Raw genomic sequence first — 24,137 nt, forward strand, 5'->3', positions numbered from 1 at the left:
ATGAGCAAGTAAGAAGTAACCTCAGGACCATCAGGTAGAGACCCACTCAGAGAGTAGAGGGAATAACTTGTAGTCATTAGCACAAAGAGTGCTAATGAAATTAGTCGTGAAGGAAGATGGACTTAGATTCCACCCACACCTGCCTAAATAACCCAGAAAACCGCCAGAAGACTAGCAGAACGGATTCTCTGGGACCAAGTGTAGATGAGAGGCCCACGGAAGAGGGTAGGAAGGGCAGAGAGGCGGTGAGCGCTACACGGAGAGCTGGGGCGGAAGGGCAGCCCACCGGCAAAGCAGAGCCCCCGAGTCTGGCTTGCAAAAGCGGAGGGGCCGGACAGAGTGTGTTCCGACAGCAAGCGGGACTTAACATCTGGAAGGTTATAAGTTAACAGCTCTGCTCAGAGAGGGAGGGCTGGAGGACAACAGGAGGGAGAGTTGTTGAGCCCCTGATGACAGAGCTCAGCTTGGCAGGGAACAAAGGTGCTGCCAGCGCCATCTCCCTGGCCCATCCCCCAGCCAAAATCCCAAAGGGAACCAGTTCCTGTCAGGGAACTTGCTTGCACTGCACAAACACCCAACACTGTGCTTCTGCGGATCCATCCCTCTGGCAGCGGGTCTGACTCCCTCCCGCTGCCGCAGGGCCCCTCCTGAAGCGGATCACTGAATTGGATGGAAAGAGCCTAAATGTCCATCAACTGATGAATGGATAAAGAAATTGTGGTTTATATACACAACGGAATACTACTTGGCAATGAGAAAGAATGAAATATGGCCTTTTGTAGCAATGTGGATTAAACTGGAGAGTGGTAGCCTAAGTGAAATAAGTCATACAGAGAAAGACAGATACCATATGTTTTGACTCACGTGGATCCTGAGAAACTTAACAGAAGACCATGGGGGAGGGGAAGGGGAAAAAAAAAGTTAGGGAGGGAGCCAAACCACAAGAGACTCTTAAAAACTGAGAATAAACTGAGGGTTGATGGGGGGGTGGGAGGGAAGGGAAAGTGGATGATGGGCATTGAGGAGGGCACCTGTTTGGATGAGCACTGGGTGTTGTATGGAAACCAATTTGACAATAAATTTCATATATTAAAAAAATAAATAAGGGGCGCCTGGGTGGCTCAGTAGGTTAATCGGCTGACTTTGGCTCAGGTCATGATCTCGCGGTCCGTGAGTTCGAGCCCCGCGTTGGGCTCTGTGCTGACAGCTCAGAGCCTGGAGCCGGTTTCAGATTCTGTGTCTCCCTCTCTCTGACCCTCCCCCGTTCATGCTCTGTCTCTCTCTGTCTCAAAAGTAAATAAACATTAAAAAAAAATTAAAAAAAAAATAAAATAAATAACATTGAAAAGAAAAAAGTATACCCTAAAAAGAAATAAAGAAATAATAAAGAAATAAAGAAATAAATAAAAGAAATTAGTCTTTGGTGTACTCACCACCTTTACCAGTTCCCACAGTGGTCCTCCTTCTCTCCATGCCTCCTGCTCAGGGCTTTTGTGCTGCCCCTTAGTCTCCCAGAACCCTGAATTTGGGGCTGGGATCAAATCTGTCCTTTCCAAGGCAAGACCTCCTACTTTGGAGAAAAGGCACAATATTGGTAGAGAAGCGAACCTGGGGGTGGGGCCTGGGAAAGTGGAGTGACACATCAGTCTCTGAACCTTGCTTCCACACTGCATCCTCTACGGCCTTCCCATCACAGTCTTAACAATCATGGTAGGAAATTACCTTCACATTTGCAGAAAAGCTGTCACTTTTTGGAAAATATGCTTCAGAGAAAAGGAGTAACTATTGCTACCATGCCTCTGCTTGGAATCTAAATCTTCTCACTGTCTCTAATCCCAGAAACCTGCTTATCCTGGCTTCTGTTCCCTCTCCCCAATTCCGTATAACATAATGGGTTAATTCCCATTGAAGAAGTTGACCACTAACAAACACTCATTTTCGTGCCTTCCCTCCAAGTATGTGCCAAATTTTCCCCATCATAAGATTCACCTGTGGTGCTTGTTAAATAGTACATTAACTCAGGACCCTCCCCTGGAGAGCCCAATTCAGCAGCTTTTGGGTGAGAGCCTGGAATGTGTGCTATTAATGAGAGCCCCATGTAATCCTTTGATCAAGAAAGTTGGGGAAACACTGCTCTAACCTACAATGGTATTTCAGACACCTGTAACAGGGAGTGGAGATTACCCCTCAAGTTACACTACAAAGACAACATCATAAATCAATAATTACAAGTGCCACCCCGCCACTTGCACGGAATTTGAACATGGCTGCAGAAATCTAGGTATCTCAAATTGCAGTAAGAGATGCTGAAAATATCTTGATTGGGCCTTACAAAATCTGAGTCCTCAACCTGGCTCTGACACTCAGTTGTTAATAGGTTGGGCAAAGTTGCTTTGCCTCAATTTCCCCATGTGTAAACACCCAATTGGTATGCACTATGACATTATTATTTAGAATGTTACTCTCTTTGACCCAGAATTTCTACTTACCAAGGGTTAGCCAGGGGAATATACAAGAATGTCCATGGTATTATGGTTTATGATGATGAAAAGTTAGAAGTCTTTGTAATGTCCATCATTAGGAATAAACGCTGATTTATCTAGACATTGAATACTATGCAATCTTAAAAATGGTAATGGAGATCTTTATGTTTGATATATAAAATGCCCATGTCATGTAAAGTGGTAAAATCAGGTTACAAAACATTACCTAAACTTTGATCCCAGGTTATTGGTTTTTGTGTGTGGTGTTTGTACAAAGAGCCCATAAAGCTATATATCTAAATATTAGCAGTGGCAAGATTACAGGTGACTTTTTCCTTTTCTCTATATCCTTCTGTAATTGTCTGAATTTTTGCAGTTAATTTAAATTTTTATACTTGGGGGAAATAATATATCATTTTTTGTAAAGGTACTTCATGCACATTGCTAGGGTAGTGATAACAGCCAGGAAACTAGGCTTACTTAAAGGAAAGGTTTGTTACTTGAAGATGGTATGAACAAGAGATGTTCTTTCTTCAATAAAATCCACCACCCTCTTTCACTCTACACTGGAGTTGTATTTTTCCCAAAAGATACTAATTTTGCCCAGTGTTATGGAGAAAAACACCAATTCATTCACCTGGAGCCAATTTTAGTGACCTCTGGTTTCATGGCTGGCCCACAGAGAAGCTGGTAGAATAACCCAAAGGCAAATGTCAGGAAGGGCAGAATTATGCTTCCTTTCAGGCCTTCCAGAAAGTCCTTCCTGTCCCAAATCCCTCCTCTCAGGTGAGAAAGCTGGAGAAAACTCAGGTGTCTCCAATGGGGAGAGGGTGGGGTCATGTTCTATGTTCTGCTATAAAAAAAGCACAGAACAACCCATCCCTCTATCTGGTTGATTTGGTGATACATTTGGCCATGGCTTCCAGACAGAAAGGAGAGAGTGGGAGTCCTTCAAGCTGGTTTAATGCAGATTGGAGGTGAGTAATTCTGGCAGCAGAGTAGGGACAGACACAATGGCCTTGTTTGCTGAAGCTCATTCCTCCTTAACTCTCTCCCCAATCTCTTTCTAGCACCTACAGGTCACTTTTTCTACTCTTCATCCTCATGACTTCAGTGAATTCCATAGGTGTTTTGCAGTTGGTGAATCCTGTCTTCCCAGGTATGTCTGTTGGGTGAGGGGAAATGCCCTTAGCATCTTTCAAACAGGTTGCAGCTAGATGGCCAGGGAACATTAACATGGGCCACAATCTCCACTCACCCCGTTTCTTAGTTTGATCAAGTCAGTAGATTTTGCTATTACTTACCCATGACTTGGTATACTAGCTAAAGAAAAGATCTTGCAAAACACCTACACTAGGTTTTATTCCCTTACTGCCTCAAGCTTTACAGTACCCCCAAAACAGCAGAACACAACACTAAATCCCCATCTTTAAGGGTAGTCCTTTTTAAACACAAGCTTATGCTTAAGGAAAGCATCAACATGACAGACAAAATTGGAGCTGCTCTGCTTATGAGTTTTTTAAACTTTCACGTGGGCAAGAGGATGTAAAATAGCATATTATAGGTAGAATTTAGCCTTTAAAAAGTGTTCTTGGGCTTATGTAGGGTGAAGTTTTTAAGTTTAAGTAATCTCTATGCTTAACACGGGACTCAAACTGAGGACCCTAAGATCAAGAGTCTTGCATGCTCTTCTGACGGAGCCAGCCAGGCACCCCATGTTGGGCATTTTTTAAACTTCAAGTTGAAAAGTCTTTAGATAGAACATTTGTTCTCCAGCTTTTCACAGACCTACCATCCCCACCTCTGTCAGCATCATTGTCAAGGTTCTAGCCTGGTCCCTGTTCTGGGGCCTATTCTGGGCTTAACTTTGGAGAGTTCCAGAAAGCCCCAGGCATTTAATTGACAACTTCCCTACAGTTGGTAACTTGCATTTTAGTTATGTTTTTGCCACCAATCTGTGAACTCCCTGAAGGTAGGGGTCAAAGTTTTCCTCTTGCAAGTGGTATTCTTCCCTGATGCCTGTTGGAGAGGTGGCTCCACAAGTTTAGGAATCCTGCCTCCTGCAGCTCAAGGAGGCCCCAAACTTTTCCTTTCCTTTTCAGGTACTGTCACTTGCTATGAAACTAGAATGGCAGTGGAATTTCCAAGTGATTTTGGCACCAAAAAATGGTATACATCTGTGGTGGGTAGGTAATGTGTATATTCTTATCTTAGTCTTAGTAGAAAACTCTTGGTTCAAGGCTAGCCCTATTTTTCAGGTGAGCAGAGTACGCAAACTTTAGAGTAACTGACACCCAATTCCCACGATGCCACAGGGGTCCCTGATTTGCATGATTCCAGTAAGAGTGAAAGACCTTCTCTTGCCTTAGAAACCTGTCTTATCTCAGAATTTCCTGAGAAATCTTTAGTAGCAAACCACAGCATCTTTTAAAGCTTGGGTCCTATCACCCATCTGGGACAATAAAAAGTAAAATAATGGAGCTTAGAAATGGATTGATACTCTTGGCTATGTAGCTTTGGTTTACTTTGTTACTGTAATGTACTTCTTGGCAATTTGCTCTGGCTTCTATAGATCCCTTTAGTTTTGAATTGTTGAACTGCACTTACATCTTGGATCCAGAAAATCTCACCTTAAAGGCCCCATATGAGACCTGTACCAGAAGAACGGTAAGTAATAGTTTTGAGGAGTGATGGTGGGAAATAGTAACCTAGTAGTTACTAATAGTAACCCTACTAGTTAAGGATTTGGCTTTAGAGTAGAGCAGTTACTCTCAATCAAAGGTGGGTGGTGGTGGTGGTGGTGGTGGTGGTGGTGGTTGGTTGGTTGGTTGGTTGGTTTTTGTTACTGTTTTGGGGGGTTGGGGGGAGTTGTTTAGTTTTGTCTTCCAAGAGGACATTGTGCAATGTTTGGAGACCTTTTGAAGACCTTGCTGGCTGTCACAACTGGTGTAGGGGGCTGTCTGCCACTGGCATCTAGCAGGTACAAGCCACAGTTGGTGCTAAAAAGCCTACATTGCACAGGGTGGCTCCCTTTAACATGGAATTACCAGTCCTGAAATGTCAATAATGCTGAAAATGAAAAACCCTGAAGTTAGGGCCTTGGTATGAGTTCTGGCTTTGCCACTCTCAAGTTGTGATCTTGAGCAAGTAAGCTAACCTTTCTAAGCCTTGGCTTGCTCATTGCAAAAGGGGGATTATGGTACCTTTTCTACAGGGCACCTAAAAATTAATAAGATACAGATGAAGAACTTGGCACAGCAGTAAGATACAACAAATGTTTAAAATGAGATATTCTGATCAGTAACCTCCATGGGCAACTGAAGGCTATTTTGGTGCTGGCAAAGAGCACTGCTATGCTATAAAAACAGGTGTTGGAAGGCAAGCAGCAGCTGAGCAATAGGGTTTTCTCGATTGCCAAGCAACAGTACTGCCCAATCAAGGTTATTGGGAGCAGTAAAGGAAACCTGTCAAGCAGCCAAGAATCACTTGGGGAACTTTGTATACACTTAGTTCATTGATCTAAGTTGATGACTTAGGTCTAAGGTACATTTTAGAAATCTGCATATTTAACTGGCTACTTGATCCAACTCTGCAGTGAAAATCTCCAGTAATTAATTTTTCCTTTCGGAGATGGCCTTTGCCAACTTGCAGAGAGGCTAGAGTTTGCTTTAGACCAAGGGTCTGCCAACTACAAACTGTGGATGGCCACATTGAGCCCATGATGTGCATGTATGCATGTGTGTGATAGTCCTTGAGCTAAGGATGGTTTTTAAAGACTTAAAAAGTACATGTTAGGGGCACCTGGGTGGCTCAGTCGGTTAAGCGTCCGACTTCGGCTCAGGTCACGATCTCACGGTCCGTGAGTTCAAGCCCCGCGACGGGCTCTGGGCTGACGGCTCAGAGCCTGGAGCCTGCTTCCGATTCTGTGTCTCCCTCTCTCTCTGCTCCTCCCCTGTTCATGCTCTGTCTCTCTCTGTCTCAAAAATAAAAAAAACGTTAAAAAAGTACATGTTAGAAACTGTATGTGGCTTTAAAATCCTAAAATACTTATTAATAGTTAATAGAAAAAAGGTGGCTGTCCTTTGCTTGAGACTGAGTTCCCTAAACGAGGGGAAAATACCAAAGATGGCCCTGTCTAGCACCCAAACAATGGCTGATAAATACGTGCTCAATATTTGTTTGACTTGGGCAGAGGTGCCAAATTAGCTGGAACCACGATATTCAAAGGTAAATGTCAAATCAAAACCTGAACTCTAATCCCTGAAGCTCAATAAACTATTTTCTGCCAAGACAGGAGTCTTAACTAGGCTATAGCTAGTGCTTTCAAATATCCTATCTTTGTATAGGAATGGTTACTTTCCAGAACCTGTGGTACTAGTAACCTCAAGAGTCTGGCCATTCAGCTGGATCCAATGGTCTTCTGGAATCACCTTTCCCACCAAGGTACCAGCACTTACTGTTGTTGCTATGCCTTTGTACACAGCTTGGCCAGCACCGGATGATCATCAGACTCAAGGACCACAATGCTGCTTCAAAACATAACAGTTTGATGTATCAGATCAACTGTCCAGTTATGCAAGCAGAAGAAACCCATGAGCATGCAGGATCCACTATCTGCACAAAGGATTCCATGTCTGTGAGTGAAGCAGACTGATGGCTTCTCATGGTTACTGCAGGGGAAATGTGGTGGTCTACACAGAGCTGGTGTTAGGAACAGGATCAGGATTACAATCTGGTATTCACCACTAATTGATGATGTGGCTTTGGATTCATTTCTTGACCATATTGAGTCTTAGTTTCCAAGTCTTAAGCAGGGGACAATAGTACTTAACTCAAAGGATGGTCCTGAGAATTAACTGAGAGGGTATATACAGTGCTCAGCACATCATATACCTGGCAATAGAAAGGATTACATTGGTAGCTGCAATCACATTAAAAAACATATGACAAACTGAATGCCCATGATGTGCCAGGTTCTGTGCCAGATGCTAAGATACAGTAAAAAAGCAAAATAGCCCAATCTCCTACTCTGGGATTTTATAGTCTGACATAACTAATATCAACAATGGGAAAATAAATTCATCCTTGATTATAACAATGATAAAAAGGCATGACTTGACTGAATGCTTGATTTCTGTGGACAAAGGGAAAAAATGAGCATCTAAGAACTTAGTGTCCCAATTGAAAACTGGAAGAGAGTTGCGATCTTGCAATTGCTTTTGGTCATCGGAAGCCTGGAGATGAAATGATGTCTAAGGGCACAGCTAGTTTTCATGACTGGACTTGTGCCTCTTCTTACCCCACAACCAGACCTCTTGGTAGAAGTACACAGCAGTTGCTCTGGGTGTTCTACACATATTGACAGGTGGCATGATTTCAGAAACCTTCTCTGCCAAATCAAAGCCTCACATCATGGTTTCTTTTCTTTTTCTTTCCAGTTTACCTTTAATGTCATTCCTGGCCTGGCTGATGAAAATACGGTATGAAAGTCACCTGTTAAGTTACAGACCTAAGTAACCTTTAGTTCTAGAGTAGAAGTGACCCAACTTCAATCTTGACTAAAATAAGTAGACAAATAGTCTTGGAGTTAAGGTGAGCACCAGCCCTCTAAATCAAACTTGTATCTTTAGGATACCAAGAATCTGATGGGATGGAGCATTGAGGTTGGTGATGGTACAAAAGCCAAAACTCTGACTCTTAAGGATGTCTTGAGACAAGGATACGATATCCTGTTTGATAACCACAAGATCACCTTCCAGGTGTCATTCAATGCCACTGGAGTGACTCACTACATGGTAGGTATGAATCTTCTTGTACCACCACCAAAGGACAGACCAATATTCCAAGTCTAAGCATGGTCTCAACCATGTCTTCAAAATAACTGAGAATACAATTGATAGAACAGGTATCTTAATGCCTCCCATGTGCTAGGCGCTGCACTGAGTATGAAAGATAAAAGGGTGAACAAAACAGATGTGTTCTTCCCATAGATCTATCTAGATCTACTCTATAATGTGATCTAGGGTACCATGAAGGTCTTTGAGGAATTAAGATGTTGTTGTTACACATCATAGGACAATGATTGATTGTAGAAATTGGTGCTTTGAGGGCCAACAATGAAGACATGAAGTTAAATGAGTTAATGTGTGAAAGTACTTTAAACAGGTCCTAGCAGATAAGTGCTTAAATGTCAGCCATTTTAACAAGAACAGTCCTGTTACACAGAGAATATAAACAGATTGCTGAGTTTTACAAACATTTCCTCTGAATGCTGTTAAGATAAAACCAGCTTTTGTTCACATCTGCCTAGGAGTGACGTATAGGTCCTACCAGTAGACAATACTGACTGGCCAGAGGTTAGGAGACATAAGATGTAAAAACTAGAACATCTGATCAACAGTCATTGGACAAAAGGCTTAAATTCTATTTGGGCCAAAATAGTGCCCAATACTTGAGTATATATTTGCCCTGATGACTCCTAGAGCATTTGTTAGAAATTCAAGTAAACCAATGTTGGAAAAACGTTCTCTCCCCACCCCACCCTCAGCAAGGTAACAGTCACCTCTACATGGTGCCTCTGAAGTTGATACATGAATCTCTTGGGCAGAAGATCATCTTAACAACAAGAGTGCTTTGTATGTCAGGTAAGGCCATGACATACAGGAAGGGGCAACTCCAGTTGTGGGAGACACTGTTCTAGGGGCTTAAAGCTGATCATGGGCATTGAGTTGGCCATTCGTTCTAGATGCTGTGACCTGTAACGCCACACATGTGACTCTGACCATACCGGAGTTTCCTGGGAAGTTAAAATCTGTGAGCTTTGAAAATAGGAACTTTGCTGTAAGCCAGCTGCACAACAATGGGATTGATAAAGAAGAATCAACTGGCTTGACATTGCACTTCAGCAAAACTCTTCTCAAAATGGAAGTACGTTCCTATCATGAACAGTTAGGCTTAAAGGAAGCCAGACTTGAAGCACAGTCGTTAAATAACCCTGATACAGCTCATGACTTGTCCATAAACTGTCAGTAGAATGGATGCAAACTCGAAGGCCTCATTTGATCACTTGGCCTAAGCGAATTCTCCAGTAACTGAAATTTACTCTGAAACATACAGCCTCCTAAACCGCTGCAATGGAAGTATTCCTGTGTGGGGTTTTTTGTGTGTTTCATTTTGTGTGTGTGTGTGTGTGTGTGTGTGTGTGTGTGTGTGTGTGTGTGTGTGAGTTTAACTCAGCTCATCGAACTGATTGTAAGTTGTTAATGATGACCCTCCTATGCCCTACTAAAAGCAGGACAGTTTGATCCAAACAAAAGTGTCCTGAACTGTTAACTTGGAGGCCAGTCTTGACTGATGGAATTGCCAGGGACACCAGAGAGTCATCTTAGGTTGGGGTAGTGTGTTTCGCAATAACATCTGACAACATTTGTAGAATGCTTGATTAATCAGACCTAGCTTGGCAGAGCACTCCACTCTTTGGAATTTGATCTGTAAATTCAGGCTTCAGTGAAAAGTACAAAGAGCATGCAGAGCTGGGTATTTCAGGGCATGAGTTTAAAGCAATAAATTTCCTGCCTAGGAAAGCATCCTGATCTGGAGAAGTGATAGGATCTTGCTTGTTGTGGTTTGAAGGGAATCCAGATTAATTCTAGAGTGTGCCCTACAGGTATTCAGTGTACTTCCTTCCTGCTTCACTGGGACTGTTCTGGGCCCCCAAGGCTCTGGCTGCTAATTGATACTCTTCTCTCCTTGCAGTTATCTGAAAAATGCCTACCCTATCAGTTCTACTTAGCTTCACTCAAGCTGACCTTTGCCTTTACACAAGAGACTGTATCCACGGTGCTTTATCCTGAGTGTGTCTGTGAGTCACCAGTTTCTATAGGTAAAAACATTTCCAAGAAAAATGCTTTTCTACAGTATTTCTCCCTTAGCCTTTCTGTAGGTCAGAATGGGTATAGAAGTTCGGGCTCTGTATTGCTTCTACTGAGGAAACTGATCAGATCAGAAATCTCAGTATAGCTACTAAAACAGCATCCTAAGTAGATAAGCTCTCCAAAAGACAGTGATAGGTACCTGTATGTATAAGGGATCCATGTTTAAGTAGCCTGGATGTATTGTGGTCTAGGAGCCTGAGCCCACCATCTAAGTAAGATTGATTCAAACCTGTAACTATAAGGGCTACAAAAGTTGAAAAGACTTCCCCCAAATGCTGATAGGTGGCTCAAAAACAGGGAGTAAGTATTTCTTCAGTATTGCCTCTGCCCCTGTGCTACTCTTATTTACTAGCCTGTATCCAGTCCAGCCAATAAGAAAACTAGCTCCTGCATCCACTACCCTCCATCCTTGCCCTCCCCAAACCACTCAGGATTTGTGAGTCTTGAAATAAGGGACATGATGATACAAGGCATTACACTTTAAGCCACAATCTGATCCATGAATAACTTCAGCCCCTCAAGTGTTTCTCCTAGATCTCCTCATCCACTCTTCAATGTTGGTAAATACCATTCACCTGGCAGACAAACTACTTTAAACTCTAACTACCATCTAGTTACAGGTGACGTGTGTACTCAGGATGGGTTTATGGACATAAAGGTCTACAGTCACCAGACAAAACCAGCTCTCAACTTAGAAACCCTAAGGGTGGGAGACTCATCCTGCCAACCTACCTTCCAGGCTGCATCTCAAGGGCTGATACTGTTTCACATACCCCTGAATGGATGCGGGACAAGACATACGGTTAGTGCTGGCAGACTATGGAATGCTAGGGCTTGACTTCGAGGTCACTTGTTAGTAGCTTCTAACCTTTATCCCACTTTAAGTTCAAGGAAGGCAAAGTCATCTATGAAAATGAAATACATGCTGTCTGGGCGGATCTTCCTCCAAGCACAATTTCTAGAGATAGTGAATTCAGGTATGATTAAATGGCTACTTGTTAAGCTCCAGATGAAATTCAAGCAGGATCCTAACCTAAAATTCTTCTGTACCACCTTGCCCCTCCCCTAATGTCTTACAGAATGACAGTGAAGTGCCATTACAGCAAAGGTGACCTGTTAATAAATACCAGAGTCCAAAGTCTTCCTCCTCCAGAGGCCTCAGTGAGGCCAGGTCCACTTGCCTTAATCCTGCAAACCTACCCAGGTGAGATGTTACAACCTAAAAAATCTGCTTGGGGCACTTAGGTGGCTCAGTTGGTTAAGTGTTCAACTTTGGCTCAGGTCATGATCTTACAGTTACCGAGTTCCAGCCCTGCTTTGCTTACAGTGCAGAACCTGCTTTGGATCCTGTCTCCCTCTATCTACTCCTCCCTTGCTCACCTCCTCTCTTTCTCAAAAAAAAAAAAAACACTGAAAAAAATTTTTTAAAAAACCTGCTGAAATCCTTTGAGGTAAATCTTCCTTAACCTGAACTTTGTGATGATGCCAGACTAATGGAACATTAGTGATGCTTTAGCTCCTATTGAAACCATCAACCACTTGAATACTGAAGAGGTCTCAATTCCATTTCAGATAAATCCTACCTCCAACCTTATGGGGAGAAGGAGTACCCTGTGGTGAGATACCTCCGCCAACCAATTTATCTGGAAGTGAGAGTCCTAAATAGGTCTGACCCCAACATCAAGTTGGTCTTAGATGACTGCTGGGCAACACCCACAGTGGACCCAGCCTCCGTCCCCCAGTGGAATATTATCATGGATGGGTAGGTATTCTCTGTAGATAAGGTAGCTCAGCTAATCAAAACACCAGTGAAGAGACTCCTGGCTGGCTCAGTACAGCATGTGACTTTTGATCTCAGGATTGTGTGGGAGCCCCGTGTTGGGTGTAGAGATTACTTTTAAAAAGTTTAGAAAAAAAAGGCCAGTGAGAAGATAAAACCCTCTAGGGTTCCAGAAGAGCACTAGGTCACAAAAGTGCTGATTTTGGCACTCATTAGTAACCAGTCATTGGTCCAATAGGATGATATATTTTGCTCTTAACCTTGAATCTAAAAGAATGGGTTCCCCTCCAAGGATGCCAGGCTCTAATACTCTTGATCTAGAAAGAAGAGATTGCCAGTTCCTATTCACCCATGTTCCAAGCAAGGTGCTATGTACTCAACATGCATTAGTTGAATCTCCTCACGCTATGAAGACACTAGCCACCCCACTTCGTGATAAAACCCAAGCTGGCTGCTTAAATGATTAGCCAAAATAAGATGTAGTAAATAGTGGGATTTAAATGCCTATCTGACTCAATCCATAATGCTCTGAAGCTGTGACTAGACACATGTGAATTGGTGGCTGTCCTCCCAGCTCTGCCCTCAAGGGTCTTCATCTGTATAGAAACCATAGATTATCTTCCTTGAAGCCCTTATAATCTGTTCCTAAGCTCTTAAACTCCAGGTACACTCTTGGTCCAGGACTACATGTAGCCCACCTAACATAAGATTTTCTCTACAGCTACCAACCTCTTGTATCATCAGAGGTAAAATAGTAGTTCTCTACTATTTTTTTAGTGTTTTATTTATTTTTGAGAGAGGAGAGAGAGAAGTGAGGGGGGATGGGCAGAGAGAGACACAGAATCCAAAGCAGGCCCCAGGCTCTGAGCTGCCCGCACAGAGCCTGATGAGGGGCTCAAACTCCTGGACTATGAGATCATGACCTGAGCCAAAGTTGGTTGCTCAACCAAGTGAGCCACTCTGGCACCCCAATTCTCTACTTTCCTTGTCCCTGATCTATACTAACTGCCTGGGATAAAATAGGTACTCAGATATGTGTGGAAGGATTAAGCCAATGTCCGATGAAAACACACATATAAAACTGGAGGTTCTTGATAAGTTTAGCTGGCAAACAAATAGGTACTTAAATTTTATTAATGCACGTTTGAAAAACAACTAGCATATACAACTCATGACTTAATATTGGTGGAGATGCGATGTCAGAAGTAAATAAAATGTACAGGAAGAAGGTAGAACAATTCTGAAGGTGTTTGAATACACATAGCTGAATATGGGCAGATGCTGAGTTAAACTTCAGGGAAAATGAAGCTGATAATCTTTGCTGATGTGTGCCTCCTAGCTGTGAATACAACCTGGACAACCACAGAACCACCTTCCATCCAGTTGGCTCCTCTGTGACCTATCCTACTCACTATCGGAGGTTTGATGTGAAGACCTTTGCCTTTGTATCAGAGGCCCAAGTGCTTTCTAGTCTGGTAAGTGATTAAGTCACCTGGGACAGGTCAAAAGTGAGTGCATCAGTTCCACTTAACTCTTCTTCTATCCCCAGGTCTACTTCCACTGCAGTGTCTTAATCTGCAGTCGACTGTCTGCTGACTCCCCTCTGTGTTCCGTGACTTGCCCTGTGTCATTCAGACACAGGAGAGGTAATAACTTGAAGTCCTTGTTGCCATGAGTTGTCAAAGCAAGACTGGTCTTTATAGAACTAGAAACTAAGAATAAGGGCTTTGGGGTGCTTGGATGGCTCAGTTGCTAGAGCATGGAATTCTTGATCTCAGGAATGTGAGTATGAGCCCCAAGTGTGGTGAAGAGTTGACATGAAAAAAAAAAAAGTTAAAAGAAAAAAAGGAGGGGCGTTGATTGAGACTCTTCATTCAGTTCCAAGAAACCTTCTTAGCCCAGTCTGCCCTACCAATAGAATAAGACTGAGATGACCAGTTCTTGATAAGACTATGGGCAAATTTGGTTTTATACATGGACTGGAGCCTGATGTTTTGCAAACATGACTCCCAAAAGTTACTATGCTGGAGTCCAGGTTGACTCGGAACTTAATCTTTGAATATTCTTAGAGATTTCATCCTATTCTTACCCTAAGGTGTATGTCCTCTCCTGCAAAGGTGGGGAAAACCCACATAGAGCAGGGGACTCGATGGAGATGTGCTCAAAAAAGTCCATCAACACCCCTCTCTACTACTGGCTATTCCAGAGGTCAGACAGACACAAATTCCAATTTCTCCCTCCAGCCACAGGCACCACTGAAGAAGAGAAAATGATAGTGAGTCTTCCAGGACCCATCCTCCTGCTGTCAGATAGCTCTTCACTCAGAGGTATGGAGCTAAAGCTTAGGGTACTTCCTGAACTCAAGTTCATACCTTTTATGTTGAATTTAACCATACATGAGTAATACATGATTATAGTAATTCTAAGCAGTGAAAGAATAGGAGTATCTCTTCCTAGCTATACTTGATTAAGTCTCTTGTGTACTCTTCCAAAAATCCCCCTTAAAAAAAAATCTCTCTTTAACACAAGTGGAATCATATTTTCTACCTGCTTTCTATGATTTTACACTTACTTTAAACACTTAAATCTGTACAGAGAGCACCTCACAGCTAACAGCTACATAGTACTGCATGCATACAGCTGTAGTTTAGCCACAGTCCTCAATCAAGGACCTGTAGGTTACTTCGAGCTCTGTCAATAATGTCACAGTAGAATACTCTTAAATCTTTGCCAATTAAACAAATTCAGGATATCTTTCTAGAAGTGAAACTATGAGATCAGAATGAATGTGCCTTACTACTGCCAAATTTGAGTCTGTACTAGACGGTGTTCCTGGTCACGTCCCATATCCTCATCGCAAATGGTCTTAATTTTAGGCTTACAATTGGAAATTGCAAGTTTTGTTAGGGACTTAAGACAGTGTAAGAAAGTGTGCATCTTTCTACATCTCTATGAGAATCATCTCTATGAATGCCAGAATGTTGGTTAGACTGGAACAGTAAGATTGTTTCCAGGTGTCAGCCCACCTGATTTTAGTTTAATTAAAGTTAGTAGGAAGTAGGAGCAGCAGTGGGACCAGAGAGAGGAGGAGGTTAGCTCAAAGAGTAAGACTAAATACTCTATTGCAAGCTTCCCAAAGGAGACATTAGAGGCATAATTTAACTTCTCTGGGGAGCCTAAGGCTTGAACTTAAGCCTTTAGATTTGAAATGATCTTAAGACCTGAATGTCTGCTTTCTTCCCAGATGTGGTGGACTCAAAAGGGTATGGGGCTGCTGGATATGTTGCTTTTAAGACTGTGGTAGCTGTGGCTGCCTTAGCAGGCCTTGTGGCAACGCTAGGCTTCATCACCTACCTGCGCAAGAACAGAACCATGATGTTAAATCACTAAGGATTTTCAAATAAAATGGTTGAAGTAAGCTACTTGGTTTTTACCTCATTAACCTTACAGTCATGCTTTAATGGTAACTGTAGGACCTTTCCACAATCCCAATAGGCTTTAGTCTGTGTGGATGTGAATAAGGAAATGGGTGACTTCAGTGCTTACTGTCAACGCAGCTTTGACGTCCTTAACCAAAACTGGTAGAGCCAGAGAATTAAACAGTGGCTCTTGACTACAGAGACAAGTCTTAAAACCCTCCATTCATCTATGCAAGACTAAAAGACTAGAAATCACCCCTAGTCACTGGCATGATTTTCTTTGTCTAGACGGGCAGGGAAACCAGGTGTTCCCAAGGAATTAATTGAATTTATCTAGTGTTCTGCTCCAACATTGCCTAATGGAAATTATTCCTTGAAAATTTACCTGAGAACTTGAGGTATTCAGTCACATTCTTCCCTGTACTCCTCATGCAATTCAAGACCAGCAATCTCCCTTGGAGGGATAAAATTAGAAGGTTCTAGTTTACTTAAGTGCAATTACATTTCTAGTCTCATTAAGACTCCACAGCTGAACACCAGCCCTTTAGCTGAGCTGGAGAGTGGCTTTCCCCCCTACCAACACATGATCATTCATTGTTCCTGAGCCTTTTTTCCCTCAGCGTCCCCTAGCTTCTGCTACGCTGCAATAAAATCAGTATGACTAGTGTTTGCTTCACACTGAAGCTCTAACAGACCATCTTCAAGATAACTAATGGAGAATATAAGTGAGTTCATTTCTATAACTAGAAAAAGCCTAGGTCTAAATGAGAACTTGTTTTGGAAAAAAGTCATAAAGCTTTTAAATGTCTGAACAGGGGTGTGCCTGGGTGGCTCAGACAACTGGGCATCTGGCTCTTCATTTTGGCTCAAGTCATGATCCCACAGTGGTGGGACTGAGGCCTGAGTTGGGCTATGCACCGGGCATGTAGCCAGCTTAAGATTCTCTCCCTCTTCCTCTGGTCAGCCCCTACTTATATGTGTGTTCTCTCAAAAGAAAAATTAAATATCTGTACATGGCAGGGAGGTGAAAACAGTGTTTTGTGGACTTCTTCAACCCTCAATTGGGAAATGTCATAATCTGGTGTTAAGTGTTGTTTCCTCAAGAAGGCTATGTATAATGTAGGTCTTATATATTGGAAGGAGGAATCCAATATTAATTTCCATTCATTAGATATATATGGTAGAACTCATCCCTGGTGTGGGGAAGGAAACCCCACACCATTATATGAAATGTCTTGTCTGTCTAGAGTAACAGAGGTTAAAAATTCAAGGTATCTCATCAAAGCCATTCTTTAAATACTGCTTGATAAGAGAATATGGCCTTAACCTACTAATGACAAATGGTGTTAAGAGTCCAACTTTTCTGTGACTATCCTGTAACAGTGTTACATATTAGAATCAGAAATCTTGCATATGCTGTACTTTGTAAAATGGCACTTAAGAGGCTTCCTGATCTCCCTGAGTCTACATGGACTGGGCAGATGCGGTAAGGGTCCTGACAAGGGGCTATTATGCAATAGGGTCCAATCACATGGGTCCCTATAAAAAGGGTAGATAGATCAGAATCACATCATGTCCCAAAGGGAGAAATCAGAATGACATGGGCTACAAGCCACGGAATGCAGGCAGCCTATATTAGGTGGGGCATGGCAAGCAAATATATTCTCTCCTAGAATACAGCCCTGCTGCCCCATTTTGGACTTCTGAATTCAAGTTGCAAAATAACCTGTGTTTTAAACCACTCAGTTTGTATTAATTTCTTAAAACAGCAATAGGAAACAAATACAACCTCTAATGCGTCCCTACAGCCAACACTTTGCTAGAAATGCATACATTTTACAGAAGAGCAACTTGAACCATAGTGTAGCTTGTCCAGGATATCACTGTGTCTTGATCATGAAGCTGGAGCTTCTCATCCCTGGATTGGTCTGTTTGTGTAGAGTCAGGATCAAGGTGACCTGGGCTCCAGCGTGCCGCCACAGACTTGTTTCTGATGTTTGCCACAAATGCGCGGGCAGAACACAGAAAAGCTAACTGGCTGTGGAACAGCTGCTAGGATGAATACTTGTTGCCATGGTAACCTGGAACAAGTATAAGAGTGATTGAAGAAAGTCACGTTCTCAACTTTGGGTGGTACGCATCCTGCCATATGTGGGGGAGGCAGCCTAGCTGTGTGGGGAGTGAGCTCAAATCCCAAGAGGCTGCTCCTTCACCCAGCGTCTGCAATCTACCTTATCCAGTAAGGATAAGCTGTAATTGTGACACAGGTCTCAGGAGGTAGATGAAGGGCATGTGGGATTCTAACACTCAGCCCAACAGTTCCATGGGTGGAGGTTACAGGGGTTGGTAATGGACCTATGAGCCTTGGGAAGTCCCCTCTAACATTGAACTTTTCTTTCCTGCCATTCTGCTGACTTGGGTGGTTTTATGAAATTTGCAGGGTTCTAGAATAAGGGCTAGAATAAGGTTTGTGTTCTAGTTCTGTCTCTCTTGCTGCATGACTTTGGGCAGATGGAACACAATCTCTGAGTCTACTTCCACATCTGTAAAATGGGAATAAGACTTATTTGGGGGCATCTGGTTGCTTTGTTAGTGGAGCATGTGACTCTTGATCTTGGGGTTGTAGGTCCCAGCCCCACACTGGGCACAGAGATTACTTAAAATCTTAAAAAAAAAAAACAAAGCCTACTTGGAAAGCACGGGAGCATTCAATAAGATGGTCAATCATCAAGTTCTTGTGTATGTGATGCCCAGTCAGCATTGGAAACATCTAAATAAAACCTCGGAGATAAAATTATAAGCAACTGAAGGTAGGATATAACTATGTACTAGGTAACAGGTACTTAATCAGGCATATATTTTGAAAAATAAACATGTCCTGACCCCACTTACTAAACTAGAATCTTTAAGGAGGGGTGTCTAAGCATGTTTAGGCTCTGTGGGAGGCCAAAGAATGGCCCTCAAATATCCATGTCCTAATTTCAGAAACATGTGAAATGTTACCTTCCATGGGAAAAGAGGAGTTTGAGTACATGATTAATTTCGGGGTCCTGGATAGGGAAATTATCTGAATTATCCCTGTGGGCCCTAACTTCAATCACAAGGATCCCTGTAAGAGAGAAACAGGGTGAGATCTGACCACAGGAGGACAAGGCAATGTGACGATGGCAGCAGAGACTGGAATGATGCATAGTGAGCACAAGGGAGGAGCTACCAGCCAAGGAAAACAAGTGGACACCAGAAGTTAAATGAGTCCAGGGAAAGGACTCTCCCCTAGAGCCTCCAGAAGGAAATGGCCTCACTGGCATGCATCTTGACTTCAGCCTAGTGAAACTGATTTCAAATTTCTGACCTCCAAAATAAATCGGTTATTTTTAAGCCCCTGAGCTTGTGGTAATTTGTTACAGCAGCAAAAGGAAACCAAAACAAAGCTGCTCCTGTGAGTCTGATATACACCCCTGGGTAAGAATCGCTGTGTTAAACAAAGCGATTGGTGGCAAACTTTGTCACAGACGTGTTACAAACACACATGGTTGCTCCTATATAGAGTCGAAGAACATGGGAACAGTTTATCATCTCAAGGACTTGGCAAATTCAAGTAGCAACCAGCCTCGTTTCTAAACCATAGTATATCCTGGTGAAATAGAAGAATTGCAGAGAACAGAAGTCCATACTGATGTGGAAATTTAAGTTGTAACCCGTTGAGTTACCAGAATGCGAATTTCCTTTTATGGTTGTCACTACTGGGTCAATAAGCAGAAAATACATAGAGTTACATTGCTTCTGGCTTGAAGGTGGTGGTGCATGGAGAGGCAAGCCACTTCACAGTGGGCAGGAGGGCAGGACAGCGGGGTCAGCAGAAGGTAGTGTTATGTAACCAGGCTGGAACGCTGGTGGAGACACCAAGCGGCACTTGGAGATTTTGGTAGATCGGAGATTTATTTAACACCGGCGGGCGCAGAGGAGACCGTTTCTCCAAAGATCTGAGCGCTGAATGCAAGTGGGGAGGGTAATTTATAGTTGTCAGCTTCCACATCTGTGGGGGTTTTCACACGCGCAGCAAACAAAAGAAGAAGAACCCGGAGGAGGGGGTCTCTAAACTAGAGACCAGAGTTTGTTTTAGCGGCATCAGCCATTTTGGCGTACTTCATTCACTCCTCCAACAGGAGAACATGCAGTGTCCATGGTCTTGGTCATAGCAGCTTCCACCTGATGAGTCAATGGACTCCAGTGTGCATAGGGTGGGCTACTGGGTGGCAGGAGTAACGACTTCTTCTCTTGAGAGTAGATTTCCCTGCCAGAGGTTAGCATTTTGGCTAACCTTCTTGGTCCTGACCTTTGATCACAGGGCACCTGAAGAACTTTATTTTGTGAATAAACACAACTACAACAGTCATGAGTGCACTGGAACAGACAGTGTAGTGTTGGCTGCTTAATCAGAAAGGGTTTTCTTCCCCCTTTCTTTTACTGTAATACTGTGATTTATAATAAATACATATTTCGTCTTTGTCCAGGTCTAGCACAGAACTCCTGAAACCCTGGGAATCTCCTAAGTGAAGAGGGCAATCAAGGAGTCTTTTGTAATGTTAATAGACGACTTAAGGAAAGCCCCTAGATAACCAGGGAAGGGGATTTGTTGCCAGGGACACCAACCTCAAATAGACTGTAGAGACCTTCAGTCCCACCCCCTTGATGGGGAGAGAGCACAGAGGTTGATTCAGTCACCAGTGGTCAGGGACTTAACCAATCATGACTGTAAAACCCAAACAGGTGGGGATTTGAGAAGAGTGATGCTTTCAGAGAGGATATGGAAGTTCCTTGTCCTTTCTCCATGCCTCTGCATCAATTCCATCTGGCTATTCCTGAATTACATCCTTTAATAATAAACCAGTAATCTAGTAAGTGCACTGTTTCTCTGAGTTCTATGAGACACTCTGGCAAACTCATCAAATCCAAGGAGGGTCTCATCAGAACCTCCTATCTGTAGCCAGTCCATTAGGAGGAGCACAGGTGACAACCTGTACTTGTGACTGGCACCTGAAGCAGGGTGGGCTGGGGTGGAGTCAGTCTTATAAGACCTAGACCTTAACCTGTGTGTGGGATCTGATGCCACAGTGACATCAGAGAGTCACAGAATTCAGTTAAATTGTAGGACACGAGATGGTGTCAGAATTGCTTGGTGGTATGGGAAACCCCCCACCCCCACCCCGCCCTGATATACACATTGGAGTTGGTCCCAGAATCCTCCTTCTTCTCTCCCCACTCCCTTCTTCCCTAATAAGAGAAATTTGACCTTGTTCTGGAATGGGGTAGTATATCCCCCAGGGGATATACCCAGATTGGGCTAAATAATGAAGATAAAGTCTCATTCCTCTTGCAGATCGGCTACCAGCAAGCATATGATTCTGTTCAATCACATTTATTGAGGGATATTGGAAGGGGGCTTCTGTCTTTTGCTTCCTTGTTTAAAAAAAAAAAAGTTATGTAATTCTAGCCCCTTTTCTTCCTGCCTGTGGATGTGGTTGTGTGACATTGTGATTCCTTGAGCTGTGGCAGCCATCTTGTGACCATGAGGAAATAAACCTAATGATGCTATCTGAGAATGATGGAGTAAAAACAGAAAACCTACGTTCCTGACTACTTCATTGTGTTTCCTCAATCAACCCTGGAGTCACATGCATCTTTTAAAAAGAAAACCACAGGCCCCAAAATGGAATAACTTATGCTAGGCCAAGTTACCAAAACAGAGCTTAATACCTAATCTAATTGTAGTTTCAACCTACCCCAGAAATGTAGTCTTAACTGGTAAATCAGGAATTTTTTTAATCAGCACCAATGGGCCCTCTGCATTCCCCAAAATAAGATGAGATCATCTTTATCTGTGTAAGACCTCCTGCTCTTCCCCTAAGGGAGAGTGACCTTGCCGAAAACAATTTTTTTCTTTTGCTAATAACTTCTTTGCCCTACCCTCTTTCCTATAAAAACCTTCCACTTTGTACAGCTCCTCAGAGATCCCCTCTACTTGCTAGATGGAATTCATGAATTGCTTCATAAAACCAATGTGAGAAGTGAGATGATTCATTTTCAAACATACCAAATAAAAGCTGTGCTGTCTAGTTAACCATAGGTTTACAACCTATTGGAAATATGTACAAGCTGCCCACACACACCCCTCCCCACCCCTTGCAACAATGGAGTCCCCAACGCTTGGACACTTCACTTCCTGGTTATTCCTCCCCTCTCCATTTCCCCAGGCTTATTTTTTGTGGGCTCTGCAATGAGCATGTGCCAAAGAACTGAAGTTCTCTGTGTCACCTCAAGGAGTGTACATTTGTTCCAATCAGACTACATGGCCATAGGTGACTTCCAGGTAAGGCTGTCACCTCTGTAGTACTCAGCCAATGAGGAACCAGGGGAGTAACGTGCACGCTAGAAGATAAATTGCATGCTATAACTGCCCCAAGTTGTGCCTGTCCATCAGATACCTGCTCTTGCAAGAACTTTGATTGAAGCCTTGCTTCACTGTGCTCCAAGTCTCCCAGTCCCTCCTTTGATTGGGCCAGTGGATTTATTTCTCACAACCAATTAGATCTTCAAATTTACTCAGCTGAAATTTTAACAATCTTTGACGTTGAGTGAGATTCTAAGGATTCCTATTTTTAAAGGGAGGCAGTTTGAGGGGCGCCTGGGTGGCTCAGTCGGTTAAGCGTCCGACTTTGGCTCAGGTCACGATCTCACGGTCCGTGAGTTCGAGCCCCGCGTCGGGCTCAGGGCTGATGACTCAGAGCCTGGAGCCTGCTCCTGATTCTGTGTCTCCCTCTCTCTCTGCCCCTCCCCCATTCATGCTCTGTCTCTCTCTGTCTCAAAAATAATAAAATAAACGTTAAAAAAAAAAAAAAAAAAAAAAAAAAAAAAAAAAAGGGAGGCAGTTTGTTTCTTGTAGGTAAAAAGCACTCAAAATGATTCAGGATTAAAGAACCTTTATTTTTAGGAGAATGACTATGGGTATAATTTGCATCTGTAAGAACACCCCAAGTTATATGTAAGCTGTCCTTTGGATTAATAGCCAAATTTGTATAAATCACAAAGAAGAACACCTTCTGTTACATTTATTTTGTTTTGGCTCCCACAAGGCCCAAGAGGACCAGAGTCTTGTTCTGTTCATCTTTGAATTCCCACTGGTACTCACGTGGGGAAGTGGTTGACCAAAAATATAGTACAAAGAAGTTTGATTCTATGAAAATTAGTAACAGGAAACATCATTAAAATGGAGTCAGGAAGTTTTGGCATGGGGAGTTCCCATGCCCTACCACTCCAAATCAATTGCAGACACAACAGAAGAGATGAATTTTACTGTGAATATGGAACCACTCTACTCTTCCAGGTGGAAGTAGAGATGTTTTCCTCATTTCCTGCCCCCCCTCGCCCCCACCAGGCAACAGTTCAACCAATGAGAAGCCACTATACTTCAAACTCCCAGTTTCCTCCAATGGACTTTTAGTTCATAACAGCCTTCCCAATTTACCCCTTCTCTCCTTAAAAAGAGCGTTCCTCAGGGCACCTGGGTGGCTCAGTCCATTGAGCTGTCCCTCTCTTGATTTTGACACAGGTCATGATCTCATGGTTGTGGGATCGACCCTGCTTTGCACTGGGCATGCAGCCTGCTTGGGATTCTCTCTCCCTCTGCCCCCGCTTGCATGCTCACGCATACATGCTCTCTCTCTCTCAGAAAAAAGGCGGGGGGGGCACCTGGGTGGCTCAGTCAGTTAAGTATCCAACGTCAGCTCAGGTCATGATCTCATAGCTGGTGGGTTCAAGCCCCACACTGGGCTCTGTGCTGACAGCTCAGAACCTGGAGCCTGCTTCAGATTCTGTGTTTCCCTCTCTCTCTGCCCCTCCCCAGCTTGCACTCTGTCTCTCTCTCTCAAACACAAACATTAAAAAAAAAAAAAAAGCATGCCTCTCCCTTGTAACCTGGACTTGCCTACAGTTTTGCTGTTTGTCCCCAATTGCAATTCTCTTTTATTCACAAATAAACCCATCTTTTTCTGGTAAAATAACTGGCAGTATCTATGAGGTTACCAATTCAAAGCAGACAGTATGGTCTCTTCTCTTCCATACTTAGGAATGGATCCTCCTCCCTTAATTCTGTTAGGGTCACAGGGGCAGGGAAGATGCCAGGAAGCAAGCATGGATGCAGGAAACATGGGTTCTAGCCCTGGTACTGCAGACTTACAGTGTCTGGCCTCAGGTGTGCATCTTCAGGAGAGGACTGAAGAGGCAATCTATTTATTACCTTGTTACCCAAGCTGTGTGGTCTGTGCAAGGCTTCCCCTGGGAGCTGGTAAGCAACGCATAAACTCAGGTCCTGCTCCAGACCTAAGGATTCAGAATCTGCCCTGTAGCAGGACTCCTTGTTACGAATGCACATTAACAATGCACATTAATGGATGCAAGTTAACATTTGGTGTGTGAGTCAAAAGCTTCTTCCAGTTAGCGCTGCTCCCTGCTGGCCCAGCTT

General features: G+C 43.2%; 1 protein-coding gene across 1 annotated transcript; it reads left to right on the forward strand.

Moving 5' to 3' along the window:
- Window positions 1–2,952: 2,952 nt before the first annotated feature.
- On the forward strand, window positions 2,953–17,463 carry ZP2 (zona pellucida glycoprotein 2). Its single transcript, XM_042921133.1, has 18 exons — window positions 2,953–3,460; window positions 3,554–3,642; window positions 4,586–4,669; window positions 5,056–5,150; window positions 6,967–7,119; window positions 7,922–7,963; window positions 8,114–8,278; window positions 9,031–9,127; window positions 9,229–9,410; window positions 10,239–10,365; window positions 11,032–11,219; window positions 11,303–11,394; window positions 11,497–11,621; window positions 11,990–12,179; window positions 13,537–13,672; window positions 13,747–13,843; window positions 14,441–14,524; window positions 15,442–17,463. Exons 1-18 carry the CDS (start codon window positions 3,303–3,305, stop codon window positions 15,585–15,587), a joined length of 2,250 nt encoding a protein of 749 aa, XP_042777067.1. The 5' UTR covers window positions 2,953–3,302; the 3' UTR covers window positions 15,588–17,463.
- Window positions 17,464–24,137: the final 6,674 nt, after the last annotated feature.

Source organism: Panthera leo, chromosome E3 (assembly GCF_018350215.1).
Source record: "Panthera leo isolate Ple1 chromosome E3, P.leo_Ple1_pat1.1, whole genome shotgun sequence".
In the NCBI taxonomy this organism is placed as follows: Eukaryota; Metazoa; Chordata; class Mammalia; order Carnivora; family Felidae; genus Panthera; species Panthera leo.

Coding starts and splice junctions, on each gene's coding strand:
- ZP2 (XM_042921133.1), top strand. CDS start 3,303: ATGGGGAGAGGGTGGGGTCATGTTCTATGTTCTGCTATAAAAAAAGCA. Junction 3,461..3,553: donor TGGTTTAATGCAGATTGGAG/GTGAGTAATTCT, acceptor ATCTCTTTCTAG/CACCTACAGGTCACTTTTTC. Junction 11,622..11,989: donor AATCCTGCAAACCTACCCAG/GTGAGATGTTAC, acceptor ATTCCATTTCAG/ATAAATCCTACCTCCAACCT.